The sequence below is a fragment of the Rhinatrema bivittatum genome, chromosome 1 (genome assembly GCF_901001135.1).
Source record: "Rhinatrema bivittatum chromosome 1, aRhiBiv1.1, whole genome shotgun sequence".
NCBI classification, from domain to species: Eukaryota; Metazoa; Chordata; class Amphibia; order Gymnophiona; family Rhinatrematidae; genus Rhinatrema; species Rhinatrema bivittatum.
The window spans coordinates 707196326-707217967 of record NC_042615.1 but is presented as its reverse complement, the minus strand read 5'-3'; the positions used below and the strand labels follow the sequence as shown (position 1 = coordinate 707217967).

The 21642-nt window shown below is 43.8% G+C and overlaps 1 protein-coding gene across 1 annotated transcript in view; it reads right to left on the bottom strand.

Moving 5' to 3' along the window:
- ADAMTS6 (ADAM metallopeptidase with thrombospondin type 1 motif 6) overlaps positions 1–21642 on the bottom strand; it is an 894781-nt gene that overhangs the window by 330536 nt on the left and 542603 nt on the right. Inside the window, exons 13-14 of the mRNA XM_029576285.1 lie at positions 14477–14622; positions 10106–10169 (exon numbers count right to left, since the gene is read on the bottom strand). Of these exons, the coding sequence (XP_029432145.1) occupies positions 10106–10169; positions 14477–14622 (210 nt within the window). The remainder of the gene's footprint in view (positions 1–10105; positions 10170–14476; positions 14623–21642) is intronic.

The window sequence follows — 21642 nt, the reverse complement described above, 5'->3', positions numbered from 1 at the left end:
GACAAGGTAACCGTGCCATTGGCCGGTCCTTGTCACATGGTAGGAGCACTGGACAGCCGGTGCCATTTTTAAAGATGGTGCCGGCCAATGGCACGGTTACCTTGTCACATGGTAAGGGCAAAGGGCCATCAGCGCCATTTTTATTAGTGGCAGCCGATGGCCCGAGAGCGGGAGATCGCTCCCGGGGCCCACTGGACCACCCGGTAATTTTAAAACGTTTTTGGGGGGGGTCAGGAGGGTGGTGGAGGCTAAGGGAGCGGTTTTAAATGGTCGCGGTGGGTTTTTTGTTTATTGGCCGACAGCCCGAGCGCGCAAGAGAATGCTCCCGGGACCCCCGCTGGACCATCAGGTAATTTTAAAATGTTTTTGGGTGGGGGTCGGGAGGGTGGTGGAGGCTAAGGGGGCGGTTTTAAAGGATCGAGGTGGGGTTTTTGTTTATTGGATCGGGCGCAGCCGATAAAAAAAAAAAACCGGTCGGACCGGATGAAAAAACATGCACGATTTGAATCGGAACTGGAACTGAACTGATTCCAGTTCCGATTCACATCTCTAATGGCACCGCATGCTGCCCAATACTTATTACTTGATAGAGCCCCAAACTGAGTGTTGCACTTGGAGGTGGACCCTTGTCCTGGAGCAGTTGAGAATGGCTCCCTGGTAGGGACCAGGAACAACCTGCCCCCAGGGGGCGGAGCATTGGAGGCGAAAGAGGCTAGGATGAGCTTCACCACTGGAAGCCTGCGGTCCCCCCGGGTGGAGTCCGTAGGGACCCGAGCTGCTTGGACTTAGGTGGGCCTTGCAGGGTCTCCTGGAGAGGTAGTAGAGAGGCGTGCCCACCAGGGGTGGCTTGGCTTATCGGGGGATTGGGCATCCCGGTGGGCCGATGGCTCCAGTCACGTGGTCTGCCATGCGCGGCCGTGACAGACCTCGCTCGGCAGACCACATGATGTGTCCTGGGCCGGTCTGGGCAGGGAATACCCTGGCTGGTCCGACATCGTGAATCCACCGCTGGTGCCCACGGACAGCAAGGGAGCGTGATTGGACTCTAGACTGTAGGTCTGGAGGAGCAAGGAAGACCCGAACAGTGTAGGCGATGACAAGGCAAGGGACAGAGCCAGAATCAGGAGACATGGTCAATGGCAGCCAAGGTCAGAATCCGAGGATCAATCCGAGGAGTAGTCAACAAGGCAGAGGTCAGGTTCTGGTGGTCACGAGGCAGGCAGAGGTCAGGATCCAGGCAGCGGACAGAATGGTCAAGGAGCACGTTGAGTTCAGTACCAGAGAGACAGTCCGAGGGTACTACCCAGGGGTGGATTGCCCTATCGGGGAATCAGGCTTCCCCCGGTGGGCCAGTCATTCCCATCACATGATTTCTTTTCTTTGACTTCCCGGCCAAAGACAAGAAGAGGGTCTGCTGGCACTGCAAACCCATCCTGCCACAGCCGGAAGACAGCCATGCGGGGCCAGAAGAGAGGCCTGCAAGGTCACGGCAGAGCCCCCACCAGAGCCCAAGCAGAAGGGGTCATGAGCCGTCACCGGAGCACAAGCCAGCGGTAGCTGAAGAAAGTAAGAGGGACCGCGAGCCGCTGTTGGAGCTCAAGCTGGCGACGGCTGAAAAAACTGAAGAGAAACCCAAGTGTCGCTGCAAGAACCCGAGAGAGTGATGTCCGAGAGGAAAAAAGAGGCCACGAGCCACTGCCGGAACCCAAGCCAGTGGCGGTCAAAGAAAAGGAAAGGAGGCCATGGGCCAATGTGAGAGCCCAGGTTGGTGGTGGTGGTGGAAGAATGGGATAAGGCCAGTAGCAGTGTTAGTGGAGGCTGGCAACTGTGGCTGGGCCTTTTCTTCTTCTCGCACCTGCCCCCCTGGCCCGGAACAGGAAGTGACGTGCAGTGGGGTGCGCGGGAAGAAGAAGAAAGAGCCATACTGCATGAAAAAATAGCGGCGGCAGCAGTGGCCCCGAGCGGTAGCGTGGGCCCGAAGCAAAATTAGAAGCAGCCAGAAATCGGCACAGGATACAGCAGAATTAGCCTCTTGTGGCCAATGGGATTCTTCTTTCTTGGCATGCGGGGACTAGAGGAAGAGGCTGCTGCAGCTACCATTTGTGCTCGGGGGTGGGGGCAGGAAATGAGAGAGAGAGAAAGCCAGCCAGCCTGTCTGTAAGTAAGAGTATGTATATGTGATTGAGAGTGTGCATGTGTAACTGTGACTGAGAGCCTGTGTGTAAGTGGGAGCATGTATGAGTGATTGAGAGTGTGCATGTGTAACTGTGACTGAGAGCCTGTGTGTAAGTGAGAGCATTTGATTGAGATCCTATGTAAAATGTGTGAGAGAGAGCATGTGTGTCATTGAGAGAAACTGGTCAGAGAGGTGATGTGGTATATAGGAGAGACAATGGAAGTGACTGGTCAGGGAGATGACTGGAGTGTATGTGTGTGTGTGTGTGAGAAAGAAAGTGATTATGGGAATGAGAAGCCTGTGCATGTGGTGAGAGCTAGCATAGGAGTAAGAAACTGAGTGTGTGTGAGACACAGCATGGGAGTGAGAAGCCTGTATATGTAAGACAGAACATGGGAGTGGGAAGCCTGTGTGTGTGCGTGAGAGAGAGAGAGACTGATCGGGAAGGTGACTGGTGTGTGTGTAAGAGAAAGACTGATCATGAGATGATTGGTGTGTGTGTTAAGAGAAAGACTGGTTATGAGATGATTGGTGTGTGAGAGACAGAAACTGGTATGTGAGGGTGACTGGTATGTGTGCGTGAGAGAAAAAGAAAATGATTATGGGAATGAGAAGTCTGTGCATGTGGCAAGAGCTAGCATAGGAGTAAGAAACCTGGGTGTGTGTGAGACACAGCATGGCAGTGAGAAGCCTGTATATGTAAGATAGAACATAGAAGTGGGAAGCCTGTGTGTGTGTGTGTGTGTGTGCATGTGAGAGAGAGACTGATTGTGAAGGTGACTGGTGTGTATGTAAGAGAAAGACTGATCAGGAGATGATTGGTGTGTGAAAGACAGAAACTGGTCATGGGGGTGTAACTGGTATGTGTGTGTGAGAGAGAGACAGAGAAGAATGGTCCTGGGCGCTAAGGAAGAAGACCATGAGTACAGAGCTTCAGCCACTACTGCTTCTGGTGTGTGCTACTGGCCTGCATGGAAGAGGAGTAGGAGATCTGCTGGAGGGGGTTAGTAAAAGTGGTTTTTTAAGTTTAGTTTTCTTGAGTGACTGCCATTTTAATTACTGAATATTATGTGATGTGTCTGCTGTTTTGAAATATTTTATTGGTGTTTGGAGAATTTTAAATAATTTTTATGGGTTTTTAATTGTTGGATATTATTCTGTTCATAGTTGTTGTGAAATATTTATTCTGCTTATTAGTATAGTTATACAATTATTTCTGTGTTGGGATCTATAGCTGCTTGGCTAATTCTGTTTTCCTAATAGGAGGTGTATTGGTGTTTAGGGCCTGATTTAATATTTGTAGTGTTGCCTTTTCATAGGTAGGGTTGTTACTGTCTGAGTGCATTACATAATACAAGTGTAACTGTGTGCAGGTTAGTTTATGTGCATTACTGCAGATCCTGGGAGTATCTGAGAGCCTGTGTGTAAAAAATGGTGGGAAAAGTAATGGAGTCACTGTTGAAAGAGAGAATAGTGAACTATCTACAGTCCGGAGAATTGATGGACCAGAGGCAGCATGGATTCACCAGAGGAAGATCCTGTCAGACAAATCTGATTGACTTTTTTGACTGGGTAACCAAGGAATTGGATCAAGGAAGAGCGCTCGATGTCATCTACTTGGATTTCAGCAAAGCTTTTGATACGGTTCCGCCCAGGAGACTGGTGAATAAAACGAGAAGCTTAGGAGTGAGTGCTGAGGTGGTGACCTGGATTGAAAACTGGTTGACGGACAGAAAACAATGCGTGATGGTAAATGGAACTTTCTCTGAAGAGAGAGAGGTTTTAAGTGGTGTACCACAAGGATCGGTGTTGGGACCGGTCCTGTTCAATATCTTTGTGAACGACATTGTGGACGGGATAGAAGGTAAGGTTTGTCTTTTTGCGGATGACACTAAGATCTGCAACAGAGTGGACACGCCGGAATGAGTGGAGAGAATGAGACGGGATTTAAGGAAACTGGAAGAGTGATCGAAGATATGGCAGCTGAGATTCAATGCCAAGAAGTGCAAAGTCATGCATATGGGGAGTGGAAATCCGAATGAACTGTATTCGATGGGGGCGGAAAGGCTGATGTGCACGGAGCAGGAGAGAGACCTTGGGGTGATAGTGTCTAATGATATGAAGTCTGCGAAATAATGCGACAAGGCGATAGCAAAAGCCAGAAGAATGCTGGGATGCATAGAGAGAGGAATATCGAGTAAGAAAAGGGAAGTGATTATCCCCTTGTACAGATCCTTGGTGAGGCCACACCTGGAGTACTGTGTTCAATTCTGGAGACCGTATCTACAAAGAGACAAGGACAAGATGGAAGCGGTACAGAGAAGGGCGACCAGGAAGGTGGAGGGTCTTCATCGGATGACATACGAGGAGAGATTGAAGAATCTAAATATGTACTCCCTGGAGGAAAGGAGGAGCAGGGGTGATATGATTCAGACTTTCAGATACTTGAAAAACTTTAATGATCCAAAGACAACGACAAACCTTTTCCGTCGGAAAAAAATCAGCAGAACCAGAGGTCACGAGCTGAGGCTCCAGGGAGGAAGACTAAGAACCAATGTCAGGAAGTATTTCCTCACGGAAAGGGTGGTGGATGCCTGGAATGCCCTTCCTGAGGAAGTGGTGAAGTCTAAAACTGTGAACGACTTGAAAGGGGCGTGGGATAAACACTGTGGATCCATCAAGTCTAGAGGGCGTGAATAAAGTGGAGGCATTCAAACACTGCACAGAGCGGCAGTAGCCACAGTGGCATTCAAACACTGCACGGAGCGGCAGTAGCCACAGAGGCATTCACGGAGCGGGATGCCAGTGGCCAGTAGTTGGTGTTCCACCTTCACGGAGCAGAAGGATGGAGGGCTGCTATTTCCAAAAAAAAAATAAAAAAACAAAAAAATAAAAACAGGGGTGGGTAAGAGTATGGGGCATGGGGGTGGCCTGCTTGTTACAGCGGTTGCTACCCCTAATTGAGCTGGATGTCACTTGGATGCAGATACAGAGCTGCTCTCTAAATTGGGTGGAGGGGAATTAGGGCTGGAGGGTACTGGAAGCCAATAGTAACAGGTGGGAGAGAGAAAAAGGGAAAAAAAATGGATAAAGTGCGTAGCTTGCTGGGCAGACTTGATGGGCCGTTTGGTCTTCTTCTGCCGTCATTTCTATGTTTCTATGTTTCTATGTTATCTTAGATCAGTTCTGTGTATGTGACTGAGGTAAGGTATTTTATTGTATCAGTCTTATTTGTTTTATTTTCTCAAGAGGACATGCATTAGTGATAAACTGCTGTCTTTTCATAAGTAGGGCTATTGAGCCTGGTAGTTGGAGTTTGTTGCTGTTACTGAGATGACGCTAGAACCAGAATATATTTTTTGTAAGGTGAGTTGTACGGGGAATGTCATAATTCTGCTTTATATCCATAATTGTGGGTCAGGGGGGTTCCTGGGGATGCAAACTGTACTTTTACATTTAGCCCTATGATGGTCATGTGTTCAGTGTGTCACGCATGTAAGAACCATCTGTCAGGTGTGTCCTGACAGAAAAAAGGTTGAGAACCACTGTGCTAGAGAACAACTAATTCATGTCCATCTCAAGGTGACTGGAATTAAAAGTTCCCAGGTATGGAGAACCGGGCATTTTTTTATCCTTATTAGTTTTAATTATTGAATATTATTTGATGTCTGCTCTTTTTGAAATATTTTATTGGTGTTATATACAAATTTTTGAAAATTTCCCTGAGTTAAATTACTGGAGGTTCTATTCATCAGCAGTTTTGAAATATATATTTTTACTATGATTTTCCTATTATGATTGATGTTTTATAGTTCTTGATTTATTGTTTGATGTTTTATGAGGAATGATGGTATTTTCTGTTTTTCCATTACTGCATTACATACAGTCTAACTTGTGATTTCCAATTCAGTTTGTCTGTGCATTTCTGTGTATATTTTATGGTCCCTTTATTCTGTATTTGGTGACTCACCAAATTGTATGTGTAATTGGGTACCCATGGGCCAGTATGGAGAAAAATCCCCCGGGCCACTATTTTCCCATAATCCGCCCCTGGTACTACCTGAGGAGACAGGACAGACAGACGCTGGAACAGAAGGACGCTGGACAAGGCTGGAACAGTAGGACGCTGGAACAGTAGGATGCTGGAACAAGACTGGAACAAGACTATGGACGCGGAGGCAAACTAGTACACATGCAGTGCCGACCCGATTGCCAAGGCAAGGAAGTGCAGGCAGGGACTTCCTTATATTGAACATTCAATCAGGACGCGCCGCGGAGCTAGGACCCATCCCGGCCCTAAAAGAGACCGGGCGGTCCAAGCGTGCGCGCACGTAGGGGCGTGGCCAACGCCACTGGAGACGCCGAACTCCGGCGTGAGGCCTGGTGCGCAGTGGAAGGCCCGGCAACCGCCAGCGTGGGACGCCAAGGCCTGGATGAGCTCGTGGCTGCCGCTGGGGAGACCGACCCGTGACCTGCAGAGGAGCTAGCGAGGTGAGCAGGCCCATGCGCGGGCCAGGCGCGGACGGGGCGCAAAACACTGAGGTAGCTAGTGACCCGTGTTTACACCCTTCCTACTATCCAGTTGTTTTGAGGAGACATTAGCTACTGCTAATTTATCCTTCTGATCTCAGCAATTCCATTAACACAAGCCTTCTCAATTAAAAATTCACATGTGGTTGAAAACAATATTTCATTAGAAATCTAACGAAGTATATGCTTAAGCAGGAATTGAGATCACCAGCCTGAAGGAATGAGAGTGGTCAGAAGGAACGGCAGGCATATTAGCTCATCATCTTAAGAAAAATAAAGTAGAGGAGATATGTCTTTCATTTATGAAAAGCAAGACCTTGAAGGAGTAATGCCTTTTAAATTACAGGATGGATAATGAATGCTGACACTACACAGAAACACTTACAGAAAATAGTGGTTAGGAGCAACAAATTTTTCATATGCACACTGACAAGTCTGCAGCCCCTTAATGCCTACATTAATCAAACATGTTTCTCGCTTCAGAATCTGACCAGCAATTTGGTCTGCCTTAAATCCTGAACTGAAAACTGCAAGTCTCAGCATCTTCTGTAGCAAGTTGGTAATGAAGAAGCCAAAATATCAAGAGGTTTACAGCTCATTGCAATCAACTGATACCAGCCGTTGCTGGTCACATTTATGATTTGGGTTAAATCCTGGCTTTCCCCTTCTTGGACTGAAGATTCTAATATTTTTAATAAGGAACACAAGCCTGGCTTCAGATCAGAATTATCATTAGAAGACTTGTAATGAAGATGGCACTCATGATTAATGTATAGATGGGATTGTGTATAAAGCTGAAAATAAAAGCTTTATTTGACTGGACAAGATTGATGGGAGAAAGAACTCATTATAAATGAACAAGTTATGAGATCACTGAAAGCAAACCATCCCAAAATGCAATCACCCAGTAAAACTGCAGAAAAATCCCCTTACCTGTCAAATAAAATGTAAAAGAAAACTACAATACACAATTAAGCTGTTATTGCACTTTATAGATGCCACAGCATCCAACAGAGTCCTTAAAAATAGATAAAGTAGTGGGGCTGTTGTGTTAGTCCACCTGAATGCACAGAAACAAAGTTTAACAAGAAAATAACATAAGGTGATGCCTTTTTATTGGACTAACTATATTCTTGACTTGCTTCTGAGAGTTGCCACTCCCTTCCTCGATCCAAAACAGAATGAGCAAAAGATGACAATGCCAGAGAATAGAAGGGAATCGTACATTATACTACAATGGTAACGTGAAGGGAAAAGAGGAACCTGAGGGTTCATGTGTTAGAGCAAAGGTGGGGTCCTTGAAGGCCCCTTCACTAGTTGGATTTTCAGGATATCCAATGAATATGCATGAGATAGTATTACATGCACACTACTTCAATTAACTACAAATTTATCTCATGCATATTCATTAGGGATATTTGGAAAACCCAATTGGCTAGGGGGCCTTGAGGACTGGCGTGCCCACCCCTGTATGAGACATGAAATTCTACTGCTTGTCACTTTCTTATCACTAACACATCAAATCTGCTGCCTCCGCCTTTAGCTTCACACCACCATTGTAACGTATTTTATAATTTATTTTGTATTTTCTGGCAGTGTCATCTTTTACTCATTCTGTTTTAGATCTGAGTAAGAAAATGTTAACTCCTGAAAGCTAGTCAAGAAGTGTATTACGTTAGTCCGTAAAAAGATATCCCCTTGTATTATTTTTTTTGTTAACTAATATTTATTGCCATGCTTAAAAACCGATGAGCTTCCCTATATTCTCCAAGGGTTTTTAGAACTTTGTTGAAACATTTTGTTTTTAGGATTTTTATTGATGACCAATTGATTTTGATCATGACCTGGGTATATTAGATGAAACATCACATGATGAATCAGTTGAAGGGTAAAGCAAAATGCAGAATGTCGATGGGTTTAGTAGACCAGAAAAACAGAAAGCAGAGTCCAGGACCTCAGATTAGAAAGGCCCAGATTAGGCAGTGTGTCTGGAGACTAGACAGATAAACTGAACTCTGATGGAAACCATGAAGCTCATCTTTGTTTCGGGTGGTCTAGCATGTGACAGAAAGAAAAAATACAATGCCCAGATGTTACTTGCACATGGACAAAAAACAGACTTGCCTCAAATTAAAGCAGGTAATTTAAGGGTCACTTGTCAAGCATAAAATTTATATTTTAACCCACAGGAAGAGAGTTTACTTTTTGTAGCTAGTAATGTTTTAGTTATATTTATATATAAGGTCCATATTGAGTAATCTGGGAAGCAGGAAAGTTGTGCTGGTACTTTGCTCAGATGTTCAGTGGAACAGAATCAGATCTGCATATACCCTGGATATGCCCAGCTAAAATCAAAGTTACCCAAATAAAGTTATATGGAAAACTTTAGAACACCCCTCCAGCATGACCAGACTCACCTGAATAACTTTATCTGGCTAGCGCTGAATCAGTACTCACCAGCCCAAACCTGGAATGCCCTATCACCACTTTTTTTTTTATCCGACTAAATTTTGTGTAGGTAATGAGGTAACACACAATTTGTGACTTGTTCATCAGCACTTTTTCTTCCTGGTGTACAACCCTGCAGCTACAGCCCCATGAAGGAAGGAGGAAAAGCAATTGCTAGGGTTTGGTTTTAGTGCAGGATACGGGCAGCTGCTGGTAAAATATGAGGCTCAGCAGAGAAGGCCAGAAAAATCTTGGAAAGATGCTCATGAGCTGAGCCTGAAAGAGAGAGAGAAGATATGATGGCACTGTTTGCTTCTCCTGTCTCTGGCAAGAGAAGGAACAAGAGATGGCCAAAAACAAAAGCAGGATGACCAGGACTGAGGAAGGAGACAGCATGTAGACAGAAAATGGGTTGGGGAAAAAGGGAGAATACTGAAGGCAGGAGAAAGAGGCAAGGATTGGAAGGGGAGGAGACAGCCAGGTACAGAGAGGCAGGGAGGAATTGCAGGGCAAGAGATGCCTATGATAGGAGAGAAAGAAATAAAGTGAAAGCAATAATAGGGAAGGAGGAAGAGAGAAATGGAAAGATAGGCAGGAACAGGAGAGAGAGAAAAACACATGATGGAGGTACCCAGTGCACAGTGGAAGACAGAAGAGAATAAGAGAGAGGAAGCAGAAAAACAAGACTGCCCAAAAAAGATAGAAGAAAATGGTTGATTTTTGGGTGTTGGGGATAGTCTTTTCCCCTCAAACATCTCTGGCAGCGCTCTGCAGCCTGGCTCATGCTTTCACCCATAGAGCCTTGTAAAACTCTTTGGATCGGCTTTGTTTTGGCCATCGCATTTTCTGGGTTGCCTACCTCTACCCTAAGCAGAACAGTAACCAGGAAACAGCAAACACTGCCTGCAGGGAAATAAAAAGATCAAGAGCATTCTACTTAATTGTACTTACATCAGTGTTACAGGAGCGATAACGTTTCCTCTCTCCAAGGCAATATTTTCCACCACCTGAAGGACTGCAAAAATATTTCATTATATTTCTGAGTGTGTCATATATACCCAGAAATGTAAGCAATCTGCATGCATATAAATTATCAAATTAAAATATGAATACCTAATATTAAACTCTCAGTATGCCTATCCATCCTGAATAATTTGCAAACATGTAACAAGTAATGTTTGCTATATTTATGTAACAACAAAAATCAAAAGTTAAATTACTTTATTACATTATTTGTGAATTTGTCCAAAGCATTGGTTGCATAACAGAATGTACATATGCAGTGTGTAGACAAAGATAAATAAAAAACAGGAGAGAGACAGACTAGAGATTGGCAGAGAAATGGGGACATTTTAGGCAGTATTTGAAAAATCTTCGAGAGGAAAGAATGAATATATCTAAGGAGTTTACAGAACAGAAGCTGCCACCAAAGAGTCCAAAATAGGAGGAGGGGAGTGATAGCACTTGTGACTAGAATGAAGGCTATGAGAGGAAATATAGAGAGGATAATGGTCTGATGCATATAAACAATGCTGATTAATGCATATTAATTGGCTTGCCTTAACAGCTCATGTTAATCACATTCAAATGTGTTTTGCATTCATTTACTTTCTTTAAAGTTAGCTTACGTTATCATAAAATTTTAACTACACCTCTTGGAGGTATAGTAACATTTTTGTGTTAATGGGTCTGTGTTCACTTTTATGCATTTTAACGCATATTATTTTTCTATATGCTGATGCCACGCCCCTTATTGTGATGTCATCAGTAGCTATGAAGAAGATGGCCACACCAGAAGGAAGCTGTCAACAGGGGAGCAGCAGAGGCTGTGAGAAATAGGAGCTCCATTCATCATGTTTCCCTTGCCTGCCAGATGGTGTTCCTAATCTCTGTTTCTGCTTACTAAGGGCCCAGTTTCCATGCTGCTGATTCCCCACCTTTTCCTGTGTCATCATCAACAACTGCCCTTAAATAAGACAGCCACCCTTGGGGGCTCCTGAGGGGGTAAACCAAAAGGTGTCAACCCTTTGGGAGCAACTGGTAGCAATTGGTAAGATCAGGATTGAATTTAGTTGGGCTGAGATATGTGAGTGTTTTATCCTCTAAGGGAACTGAGATGGGTATTACAGTTAGTATATTACTGATAGCATGATTATTTTTGGATTTGTTATTGTACATTGACCTTGATATTTATTGTACGGTTGGGAGGGAGTATTATTTTTAGCTATGGGATGCAGCCAAGTGAGAGTAGGAAATGGGGCAGGTCAGTATCAGAGAACTGGAATTATTATTGTATTTGCTATCTTATATTGATGTATTTTTTCTGATGAATGATGTAGATAATATAGGGGTAGATTTTTTTAAAAAGTGCGATCGCGTACTTTTATTTGCGCAGCAGGTGCAAACAAAAGTACGCTGGATTTTATAAGATACGCGCATAGCCGCGCATATCCTCTAAAATCCTGGATCGGCGCGCGCAAGGCTGCCGATTTTGGGCAGCCTGCGCGCGCTGAGCCGCGCAGCCTGCCTCCTTTCCCTCCGAGGCCGCTCCAAAATCGGAGCGGCCTCGGAGGGAACTTCCTTTCGCCCTCCCCTCACCTTCCCCTCCCTTCCCCTACCTAACCCACCCCCCCGGCCCTATCTAAAACCCCCCCCCCCTTACCTTTGTCCCTAGATTTACGCCTGCGAGAAGCAGACGTAAATCTACGCGCGCCAGCAGACTGCTGGCGCGCCGTCTTCCGACCCAGGGGCTGGTCCGGAGGCCTGGACCACGCCCCCGGGCCGGCACCATGCCCCCGGTCCCGCCCCTGAAACGCCGCGCCCCGCCCCGAAATGCCGCGTCATTCGGTCCCGCTCCCAACACGCCCCCGACACGCCCTTTGAAAAACCCAGGGACCTACGCGCGTCCCGGGGCTCTGCGCGCGCCGGCGGCCTATGGAAAATAGGCGCGCCAGCGCGCAAGGCCCTGCTCACGTAAATCCAAGCGGATTTACGCGAGCAGGGCTTTTAAAATCCGCCCGATATTGTTTTATGATGAATAATGTAAACCACTATGGGTCCCCTGTGGGGGAAAATATAGTATAAAAATAGAAAACAGAAATAGAAATGAGCTGCTTTTTGCATGACTTTGCATTATACTGCCTAATCAGCATAGTTTTTGCTTTAAACGTCTCCTGAGTTAATTGACATGCATTAAAAGTGCCATTAATGCATAAGTGCTTCCAGAGTAACACATTTTATTGCACCAGCCTCAGAGAATGAGTAGACACTGCACTAAATAGTTATTGCCCAAATTCTGAAGAACAAAGGAAATTGAGACCCCATGTTTTGCATTGTATGCGCTGAGTAACAGATAGTTAGGGACCTTCCTTTTCAGTGTTTATTTGATTTTTTTCCTGGGCAAAAAACCCAGTGCAAAAAAGTGAGTTGACTTTTTCCCATTGATTTTCTTCCATTTTTGTTTGTTATAATAAGTACTGAGAAATTTCTGGGGAAAATAAACTAAAAACTGAAAAAGAAGGTCCTTATAGATAGTTAAAGATGATTTTGAGAAATGGAGTGCAACATGAGCAGCTGTATTGTTGGACCCACTGGAGCAGGCAGGAAGACCTTTGAAGAGAGCATCACAATAGCCATAGCAACAGAAACAAGTTAATGAACAAACTGTTTAGCAGAGCAGAAAGAAAGAAAGGGTCAATACAGGAGATAAGAGAAGAGTAAGATTATTTTCTCAGCAGTGGTAAGCTCTGAGAAGGAGGGGTGATGACACAAAAACAGAAACCCAAGGCTCTTAGCTAAGAGAGGAGGCATGATGGATGAAGAACAGCAGCAAGGGAGCTGGACAGATAGCGAACTAACAGGCCGATACAGAAGGGTGCGCTCGGCTGAGTGCACCATTTACCTCCCGTTTGGCCGCGCGTTTTAGACATGTTATTATTACCCCTTATACTGTAAAGGGTAATAGCGTATGGAAAATGCATGGCCAATCCCCCCAAAGCTAATAGTGCTCATCACATGCAAATGCATGTTGATGAGCCTATTAGTTATTTGCCCAGAATACTGAAAGTAAAAGAAGGTGTTAACGTTGAAATCACAGGGAAACGTGTACAGAAAAGCAGAAAAAAATGCTTTTCCGTACACCCTCCGACTTAATATCATAGCGATATTAAGTCGGAGGCACCAAAAATAAAATATTTTTTAAAAAAAATCTGCCCGACAGTTGGCGGGTTCGAAAACGGATGCTCAATTTTGCCAGCGGCCATTTTCCAAACCCATGGCTGTCAGCGGGTTTGAAAACTGACGCTGGTAAAATTAAGCGGTGGTTGTTGGACCCACTGACAGCCACCTCTTCCACTATTAAGGAGGTGCTAGGGACTCGCTATTGCCCTTAGCGCCTCCTTATTACCTCCTGGACTCATTTAAATACAGAACTGCACGCCCAGGAGAGGTGCTTGGGAGAGCGGGCACTCAACTCGGAGTGCCGGCTCTCCCTCACCTTTTATTAAATCGGCCTGTAAATCCTGGTCATGCATTTCTGAATTAGCTTCATTCTACACTAACTTCAACGTGATAGATTTGACATAATAGGATTAAATGTAAGGCAATGAGGTACATACGGCCAGTTATATATTTTTTCATTTTGTTGGTTATTAATTGTGGATCTTATTTTCTGAAAAGTAAAGGTTCTGACCCTTACAAATAGGAAAAATGGAATTTCAGCACAGAGTGTGGAGGAGAGTGAAGAAGAGAAAAGACTGGAAGGCTGATCCTCCAAATTTCTCTACTTTCAAAAGCCAGAAAATAAAGGTGCCTGTAGATAAATTAAAACCTGATGTGCAAATTGCCTTTGAATGGTGATTTTCACTTCCAGAACAGCTCATTGCCTAATAAGGTAACAATGCATATACACTGCTAAAATCACAAACTCAGTCCTAAAATGATTCTATTGCCATATAAGAAATGCTCCTGTACTGTGCTATTTTAGTGCGGTTATCATCATTACAATAATAATGTTAGGTTCCATGCAGAAAGCTTTAGTGATATATTCACCACAATTTAAAATTACCACTGTTGAGAGAGAAAGCAGATTTCATTATTGCTAAATCAAGAAAGCCAGTTTATTTTACTACTACATGCATAAAACATTCTGTGAGTTTAAAAGGATCTAGCAAACCTCTCCTGCATAGCTATTTCTTTCTCCTGTTTTAAAGACAAGCATTGGCATGGAAGTGGAATATTTTTACAGATAACATGTGAAACCGCAGTAGTGAATTGTTTCCAAATGTGTCTTTTTGTTGGCTCCGGCTTACTTTAGCTACTTACGCTGGACTGTCACAGTGTCTTATGGATGAGGAGACTCCTCCCCCACAGGTCCGGCTGCATTCTCCCCATATTGACCATGGACCCCAGCCCCCATCCACACTCTGGGGCCAAGTGCCAAAAGGAACGCACTCCCCCTGATAGCACCACTGCAAGATTCCACAGAAAACACAGAATTAGCTTCCCCAGCTGGTAGACTTATCAGGACAGCAAAATATAAGGTCAAGCAATGACCAATTATAGGCATTAGCGCACTCCACACAGATAACAGAGAGCAGATATTTTACTTTCTTTAGACACAGGGTTACAACATGTGGGATTTGTTAACTACTTTTAGCAATCTGCCAACTTATAAAATCCTTAATGGATATTGAACAAGTGAGGAGACTTAGGTTTTACTCTTCTTCAATAATCTCAATTGGGTGTTTATCATTCTGGGGAGATTATAAAACTCTTACTTCTTTTCAGATGGTTCTGTCCATTTTTAATATTGTCTTTGAAAAAAGAAAAGTAGCATTGTTTAAATCATGGAAATGATACTAGAACATGGACAGTTCCCCTTTAAGGAATTTTTATGATGGTAATTCCTTTTCTTTTGTCTGGTTGAGGCTTCAATAGTAGAGGAATTTGTTTCAATACTTTGTCTGAGCTAACACTGCAGACATAATAAAAGCAATGCCAAGACACCAGGAGCGGGTACTGAAAACCATTATGTACACTGATTAGCTTTCGCTTGGAGTACTTATACACTGGATATATGTGCCTGTGTTTATCTATGGCCATGCACACATGCTGTAGAGAAATATGAAACCATGAGTGAATTTCCAGCTATAACAAGTAAGAATAAATGCATTATCTCAGCTCCACCATGATCCTGTTTCTTATTCATATTGTATTGTAAGCCGCAAAGGTTTCTTCATCCTCCCCAAATTAAAAGCACGAGTCCAATATATTGGTAAAAGAATTATATAGTTAGTGCCAGGACTGTCATAAGGAGTGGGCAAAAAGAGTGACTTCCCTGGGAAGCAAGTGGGAAGGGAAGTCCGCCAAATTTCCCTTTTGTGTCAGTCTACAATTCTGTGACACATATAAGCCTAAAAAGAAAGCTGAAAGCACCTCTTGCCTGGGGCACCATTTTGTTCAGCGACTGCCCTGGTGTGGGCAGGTTCCTGGAGTTGCCATGTTGTTGCAATGCCGAAAGCTTTGCAGTTTCCTGCCTCGCTGGGCCTGCAAGATTTGGGTGCCGCATAGAGGGGGTCATGCTTCATTTTATTATAGTTTGTCTGGTTTAGTATTCCTCCTCAACTTTTCCTTTGGTTTCTACTGCTGCTATCTGCAATGCTTTCTCAAGTTCAAGGAGAATTTGCATTCTTTTTCTCATTATATTTTTTTGTCTACATTACAGTACAGTTGTAAAATAATGCTTTCATTCCACCACCAAAATCCTAATCTGCAACATTATGTATTTATTTATTCTATTTATCGATTTTCTTCTTTATTTATTTAGATGTTTTATATACCATCGATCGAAAAGAAGATCACAAAGGTTTACAAAATCAGCATTCATATTCTTGGACAACATTTATATTCTAGGTCAACACAACAGCAAATACATTTCTTGGTTAGCACATCAGCTTCTTGTACAAGTTAGCTAGTGGACTATGATTGTGGTTAGTAATCCATAAACAATATTTCATTATCCTTCATGCATTAATCAGTAAGTTGTTGTGTTCCACATCACATCGTTCAAAACTTATTGCTCATTCTACTAACATTATCTATCTTTAGTTTTGACAATGAGGTTATCGGCATATTGGTATTTTACGTTAGATCATATGCATTTCTAAAGAGCCATGTTTTCAGTTCACGTTTGAAACTCTTTCTTTCTGTTACCTGGCATAACGATTCTAGTAGAGAGTTCCACAACCTGGGGCCTGCTATGGAAAACATTTGGTCTCTTATTTGTGTTAGATGTGTACTCCATGTTGTAGGTACATTTAGAAGTCCTTTGTTTTGTGATTTTAGGGCTCTCTGTGGTATGTATGGTTGCATGGGTTAATGTTGTTGATGATATTACAAATTAGAGTTAACACTTTATAATGTATTCTGGATTGAACAGGAAGCCAGTGCAGTGCTATTAGCGAGGGGGTGATGTGGTCAAATTTCCTTGCCCCTACTAAGAGTCTAGCTGAGGCATTTTGTAGTAACTGTAGTGGCTTTAATAGTCCTGAAGGTAGACCTTGTAAAAGGAAATTGCAGTAATCTAAATTTGAGAATATTAGTGTTTGTAAAACAGTACGGAAATCCTGTATTGTTAGTAATGGTTTCAGCCATTGTAATATTCTCAGCTTGGTGTATCCACTTTTGACTAATTTGCTTATATGCTTTTTCATTGTGAAGTTCTCATCAATCTGTATTCCTAGATCCCATACTTGATCTGATGGTGTAATGCTAAAATCTCCCAGGTCTAGGGTTGGCGGTTTGATTATCGAGGTGTTTCTTCTTAACCACACGATTTCAGTGTTTAGTGTTAGTTTCAGCATAGATAGTTTTTGTTGTGATGCCTTCATGTATGTTGACAGAATCAATGCAGTTTTTTTGATTGATTTCTTGAATGGGATGTAGAATTGTATATCGTCTGCATATAGGAAGAAGTTGATTCCTAGCTCCACTAGCAGTGTACATAGAGGCAGCATGTAAATGCTGAAACGAGTAGCTGAGAGTGCTGAACCCTGGGGGATACCTGTATCAATTGGGAAGGTGTCAGATATGTGATTGCCCAGTTTGACTTGAAATGACCTTTCAGGAAGGAAGATAACCATTTGATAACATTTCTGTCTATTCCAATTTTTCTCAACTGATGGCATAGCAGGGAATGGTCTACGATGTCAAAGGCTGCTGTCAGATCAATTAGTACCTATAGAGGATTCATCATTGTCATACCCCTATAGTACAGGGTCGATTAAGGAAATGAGTACTGTTTCTGTTGAGCGATATTTTCTGAATCCGAATTGGTTTGGGTATAGAATATTATTGTCTTCTAGGTGGCTTTCTAATTGGGATAACACTGCTTTTTCTAGAACTTTAGCGATGAATGACTGGTTGGATATTGGTTGGTAGTTGTCCCAATCATCAATTCTGCCAGTTTTATTTTTCAGGATTGGTTAATCACAGCTTGTTTTGCCCCAGTGGGGACCAGTCCTTCTGATAATGAATGCTTCATTATGGTTGTGATTGTTGGAATGATTACACTGTTTACTGTTTTCAGGGAACTTACGGGGATTATCAGCAACAGTGGTAATTTTCTAAAAAAAAAAAAAAGCAGTAGGTCAGGTCCACTGGCAGTCCTCCACCTTCCACTTTGTTCAAAAGTCAAAAAGTAAGCAAGATCTAAAAAGTTCCCGGTGGGTGACCTGGCAAAAAAACACCATGGATTAGCAAAATCATATGTAATCATTAGGGATGTGAATCGTGTCCTCGATCGTCTTAACGATCGATTTCGGCTGGGAGGGGGAGGGAATCGTATTGTTGCCGTTTGGGGGGGTAAAATATCGTGAAAAATCGTGAAAAATCGTGAAAAATCTAAAAATCGAAAATCGCAAAACCGGCACATTAAAACCCCCTAAAACCCACCCCCGACCCTTTAAATTAAATCCCCCCCCCCCCCCAACCCCCCCCCCAAATGACTTAAATAACCTGCGGGTCCAGCGGCGGTCCGGAACGGCAGCGGTCCGGAACGGGCTCCTGCTCCTGAATCTTGTTGTCTTCAGCCGGCGCCATTTTCCAAAATGGCGCCGAAAAATGGCGGCGGCCATAGACGAACACGATTGGACGGCAGGAGGTCCTTCCGGACCCCCGCTGGACTTTTGGCAACTCTCGTGGGGGTCAGGAGGCCCCCCACAAGCTGGCCAAAAGTTCCTGGAGGTCCAGCGGGGGTCAGGGAGCGATTTCCCGCCGCGAATCGTTTTCGTACGGAAAATGGCGCCGGCAGGAGATCGACTGCAGGAGGTCGTTCAGCGAGGGTTCCGGCGCCTCGCTGAACAACCTCCTGCAGTCGATCTCCTGCCGGCGCCATTTTCCGTACGGAAACGATTCGCGGCGGGAAATCGCTCCCTGACCCCCGCTGGACCTCCAGGAACTTTTGGCCAGCTTGTGGGGGGCCTCCTGACCCCCACGAGACTTGCCAAAAGTCCAGCGGGGGTCCGGAAGGACCTCCTGCCGTCCAATCGTGTTCGTCTATGGCCGCCGCCATTTTTCGGCGCCATTTTGGAAAATGGCGCCGGCTGAAGACAACAAGATTCAGGAGCAGGAGCCCGTTCCGGACCGCTGCCGTTCCGGACCGCCGCTGGACCCGCAGGTTATTTAAGTCATTTGGGGGGGGTTCGGGAGGGTGGGGGATTTAATTTAAAGGGTCGGGGGTGGGTTTTAGGGGGTTTTAGTGTGCCGGCTCACGATTCTAACGATTTATAACGATAAATCGTTAGAATCTCTATTGTATTGTGTTCCATAACGGTTTAAGACGATATTAAAATTATCGGACGATAATTTTAATCGTCCTAAAACGATTCACATCCCTAGTAATCATATGACCACTTGTATTGTTTTTCTGTCTATATGAAAGCCCAAGAAAAATTAACTGTGATATCAGCAGCTATGCAACACTTAGTTGTTCCATTATGCATGGTACAGGTTTTATAAATCTTTTTACTCTTGCTTTTTACCCCTCTTAGGGGTCTTGGCTTCTCTCTGTCGCCAGGCAGGTTGCCTGGGCTGGCCCCAGAACTAGAGGAGCGCTTCCTCTCAGGGGCACACTCAACATCATTAATCAGCCGGCAATTGTTGTTATTGTATCAGTGGCCTGCTTCCCTGCCTCTGAACCTGGATGCCCCATACTATAGTGCAGAGCACTGAGGTCGAAGCTACTGGACACAGACCTCATAGTCCTGTTTTAACCAAAACATGGTTATCTTCTAATAAAAACATCTTCCTCTACCAAAAGAAACAAAGGAGGGTGCTCCTGTGTTTTTATTCATAACTTTTAAGGTAAAATATCTGACACCCTATTCAGTTTCCCTACCACCTGTTTTTCATTGGCAGTATGGTATTGAGAGAAAGATTTAGATCTGTAAGAGTAGCCCCAGACTTTTCTTAAATATTTCTGCAGCCTAACATGCATAGAACAAACATCTCCACGTGCCAACTGGTACAAAGTGCTTGTGAGCAAACCATTCTTAACTTGGCCTGTTGTGTCTCCATAAAATCCTGTTGTATACCTTGTTCCGCACTGACACAGGTCTGTGACTGCACAAAAGCAATTTTGAACCTAGTCCTAAATGGCAAATAAAAAGAACCTAAAAAGAAGGGAAGGTGCAATAAAAGTAATAGAACTGTTCACTATATGAAATGAAAGCAAAATTGGTTTATTTAACACAGCAGTTTCAAAATGAGAGAAAATAGCTAACGGATGTCAATTGCCAGTTGCTAAAAGAAACAAATCCCAACCCTAATATGAGCTGTGTTTCACTATTACGTTGTTTCAAGGGAGGCAACCATCTAACAATAAAAGAACAACAGTCAGTAGATAGTAAACAAAAAGTCATCAATCTTTACACAAAGAATAAATTGATCAATGTATATATGTCATTATATATAGAAATCAAAAATTAAAATTTACAAAGCAGTATAGTGTTAGTCAAGCATTCTCATAAGACTTAAGAGCAAACATCTCTATAACATGGGTAACCAGGTCTTCAGTCTTTCCCATTTAAGAACCAAATTAATGATAAAACAATAAAATACTAAGCTAACTGCTTGGGAATCATCACACCACAGGTTTATTTAAAGTCAACAAATCAACAACCCGAGTCTACTGCATGATAATACAGAAGGAAGCTCCGGTGGACATCCACCATGTCCCAACAAAATGTATAAACCCCCAGACCACCTGGCCTGCAGGTCACAGATAGCCTCATGCCACCTCAAACTCCAGCCCCTGCCACAGCCTAGCAAGGAGCCACCTCAAGAACAACTGTACCCAATCGCTCCTGACAAATACACTATGGCAAGCTTGAGCCAACATGGTAATGCATCAGCACCATGCTAAACATTAGCCTGGCTCAGGAAATCCCCCCCACCCCAATAACACACCGTTGCAAAAGTCATTACCAGCAAACATGCCAACAACCAAACAAGGAGTGGGTGGGAGGGATGCAGCCTGTCACAGCAGTCAATAAAATGCAGGAAAAACTTCCAACTTAAGCCTTTTATTGACTTTCAACTCCTCCCTTTCTCCCACATTCCTCAACGAAACCCAACTAATCAGGTCATAGGAAAACCAAAAATGAACATAAGAACATGCCATACTGGGTCAGACCAAGGGTTGATCAAGCCCAGTATCCTGTTTCCAACAGTGGCCAATCCAGGCTACAAGTACCGGCAAGTACCCAAAAACTAAGTATATCCCATGCTACTGGCTCAGGAAATCCCCTGAGCAGGTATCGCTCCATGGTGAGACCGCACCTTGAATACTGTGTTCAATTCTGGTTGCCGCAACTCAAAAAAGATATAATTGCGATGGAGAAGGTACAGAGAAGGGCTACCAAAATAATAAAGGGAATGGAACAGCTCCCCTATGAGGAAAGACTAAAGAGGTTAGGACTTTTCAGCTTAGAGAAGAGACGGCTGAGGAGGGATATGATAGAGGTGTTTAAAATCATGAGAGGTTTAGAACGGGTGGATGTGAATCGGTTATTTAGTCTTTCAGATAATAGAAAGACTAGGGGGCACTCCATGAAGTTAGCATGTGGCACATTTAAAACTAATCAGAGAAAGTTCTTTTTTACTCAACGCACAATTAAACTCTGGAATTTGTTGCCAGAGGATGTGGTTAGTGCAGTTAGTATAGCTGTGTTTAAAAAAGGATTGGATAAGTTCTTGGAGGAGAAATCCATTACCTGCTATTAATTAAGTTGACTTAGAAAATAGCCACTGCTATTACTAGCAACGGTACCATGGAATAGACTTAGTTTTTGGGTACTTGCCAGGTTCTTATGGCCTGGATTGGCCACTGATAGAAACAGGATGCTGGGCTTGATGGACCCTTGGTCTGACCCAGTATGGCATGTTCTTATGTTCTTATGTTCTTACTGATGCTAGTAATAGCAGTGGCT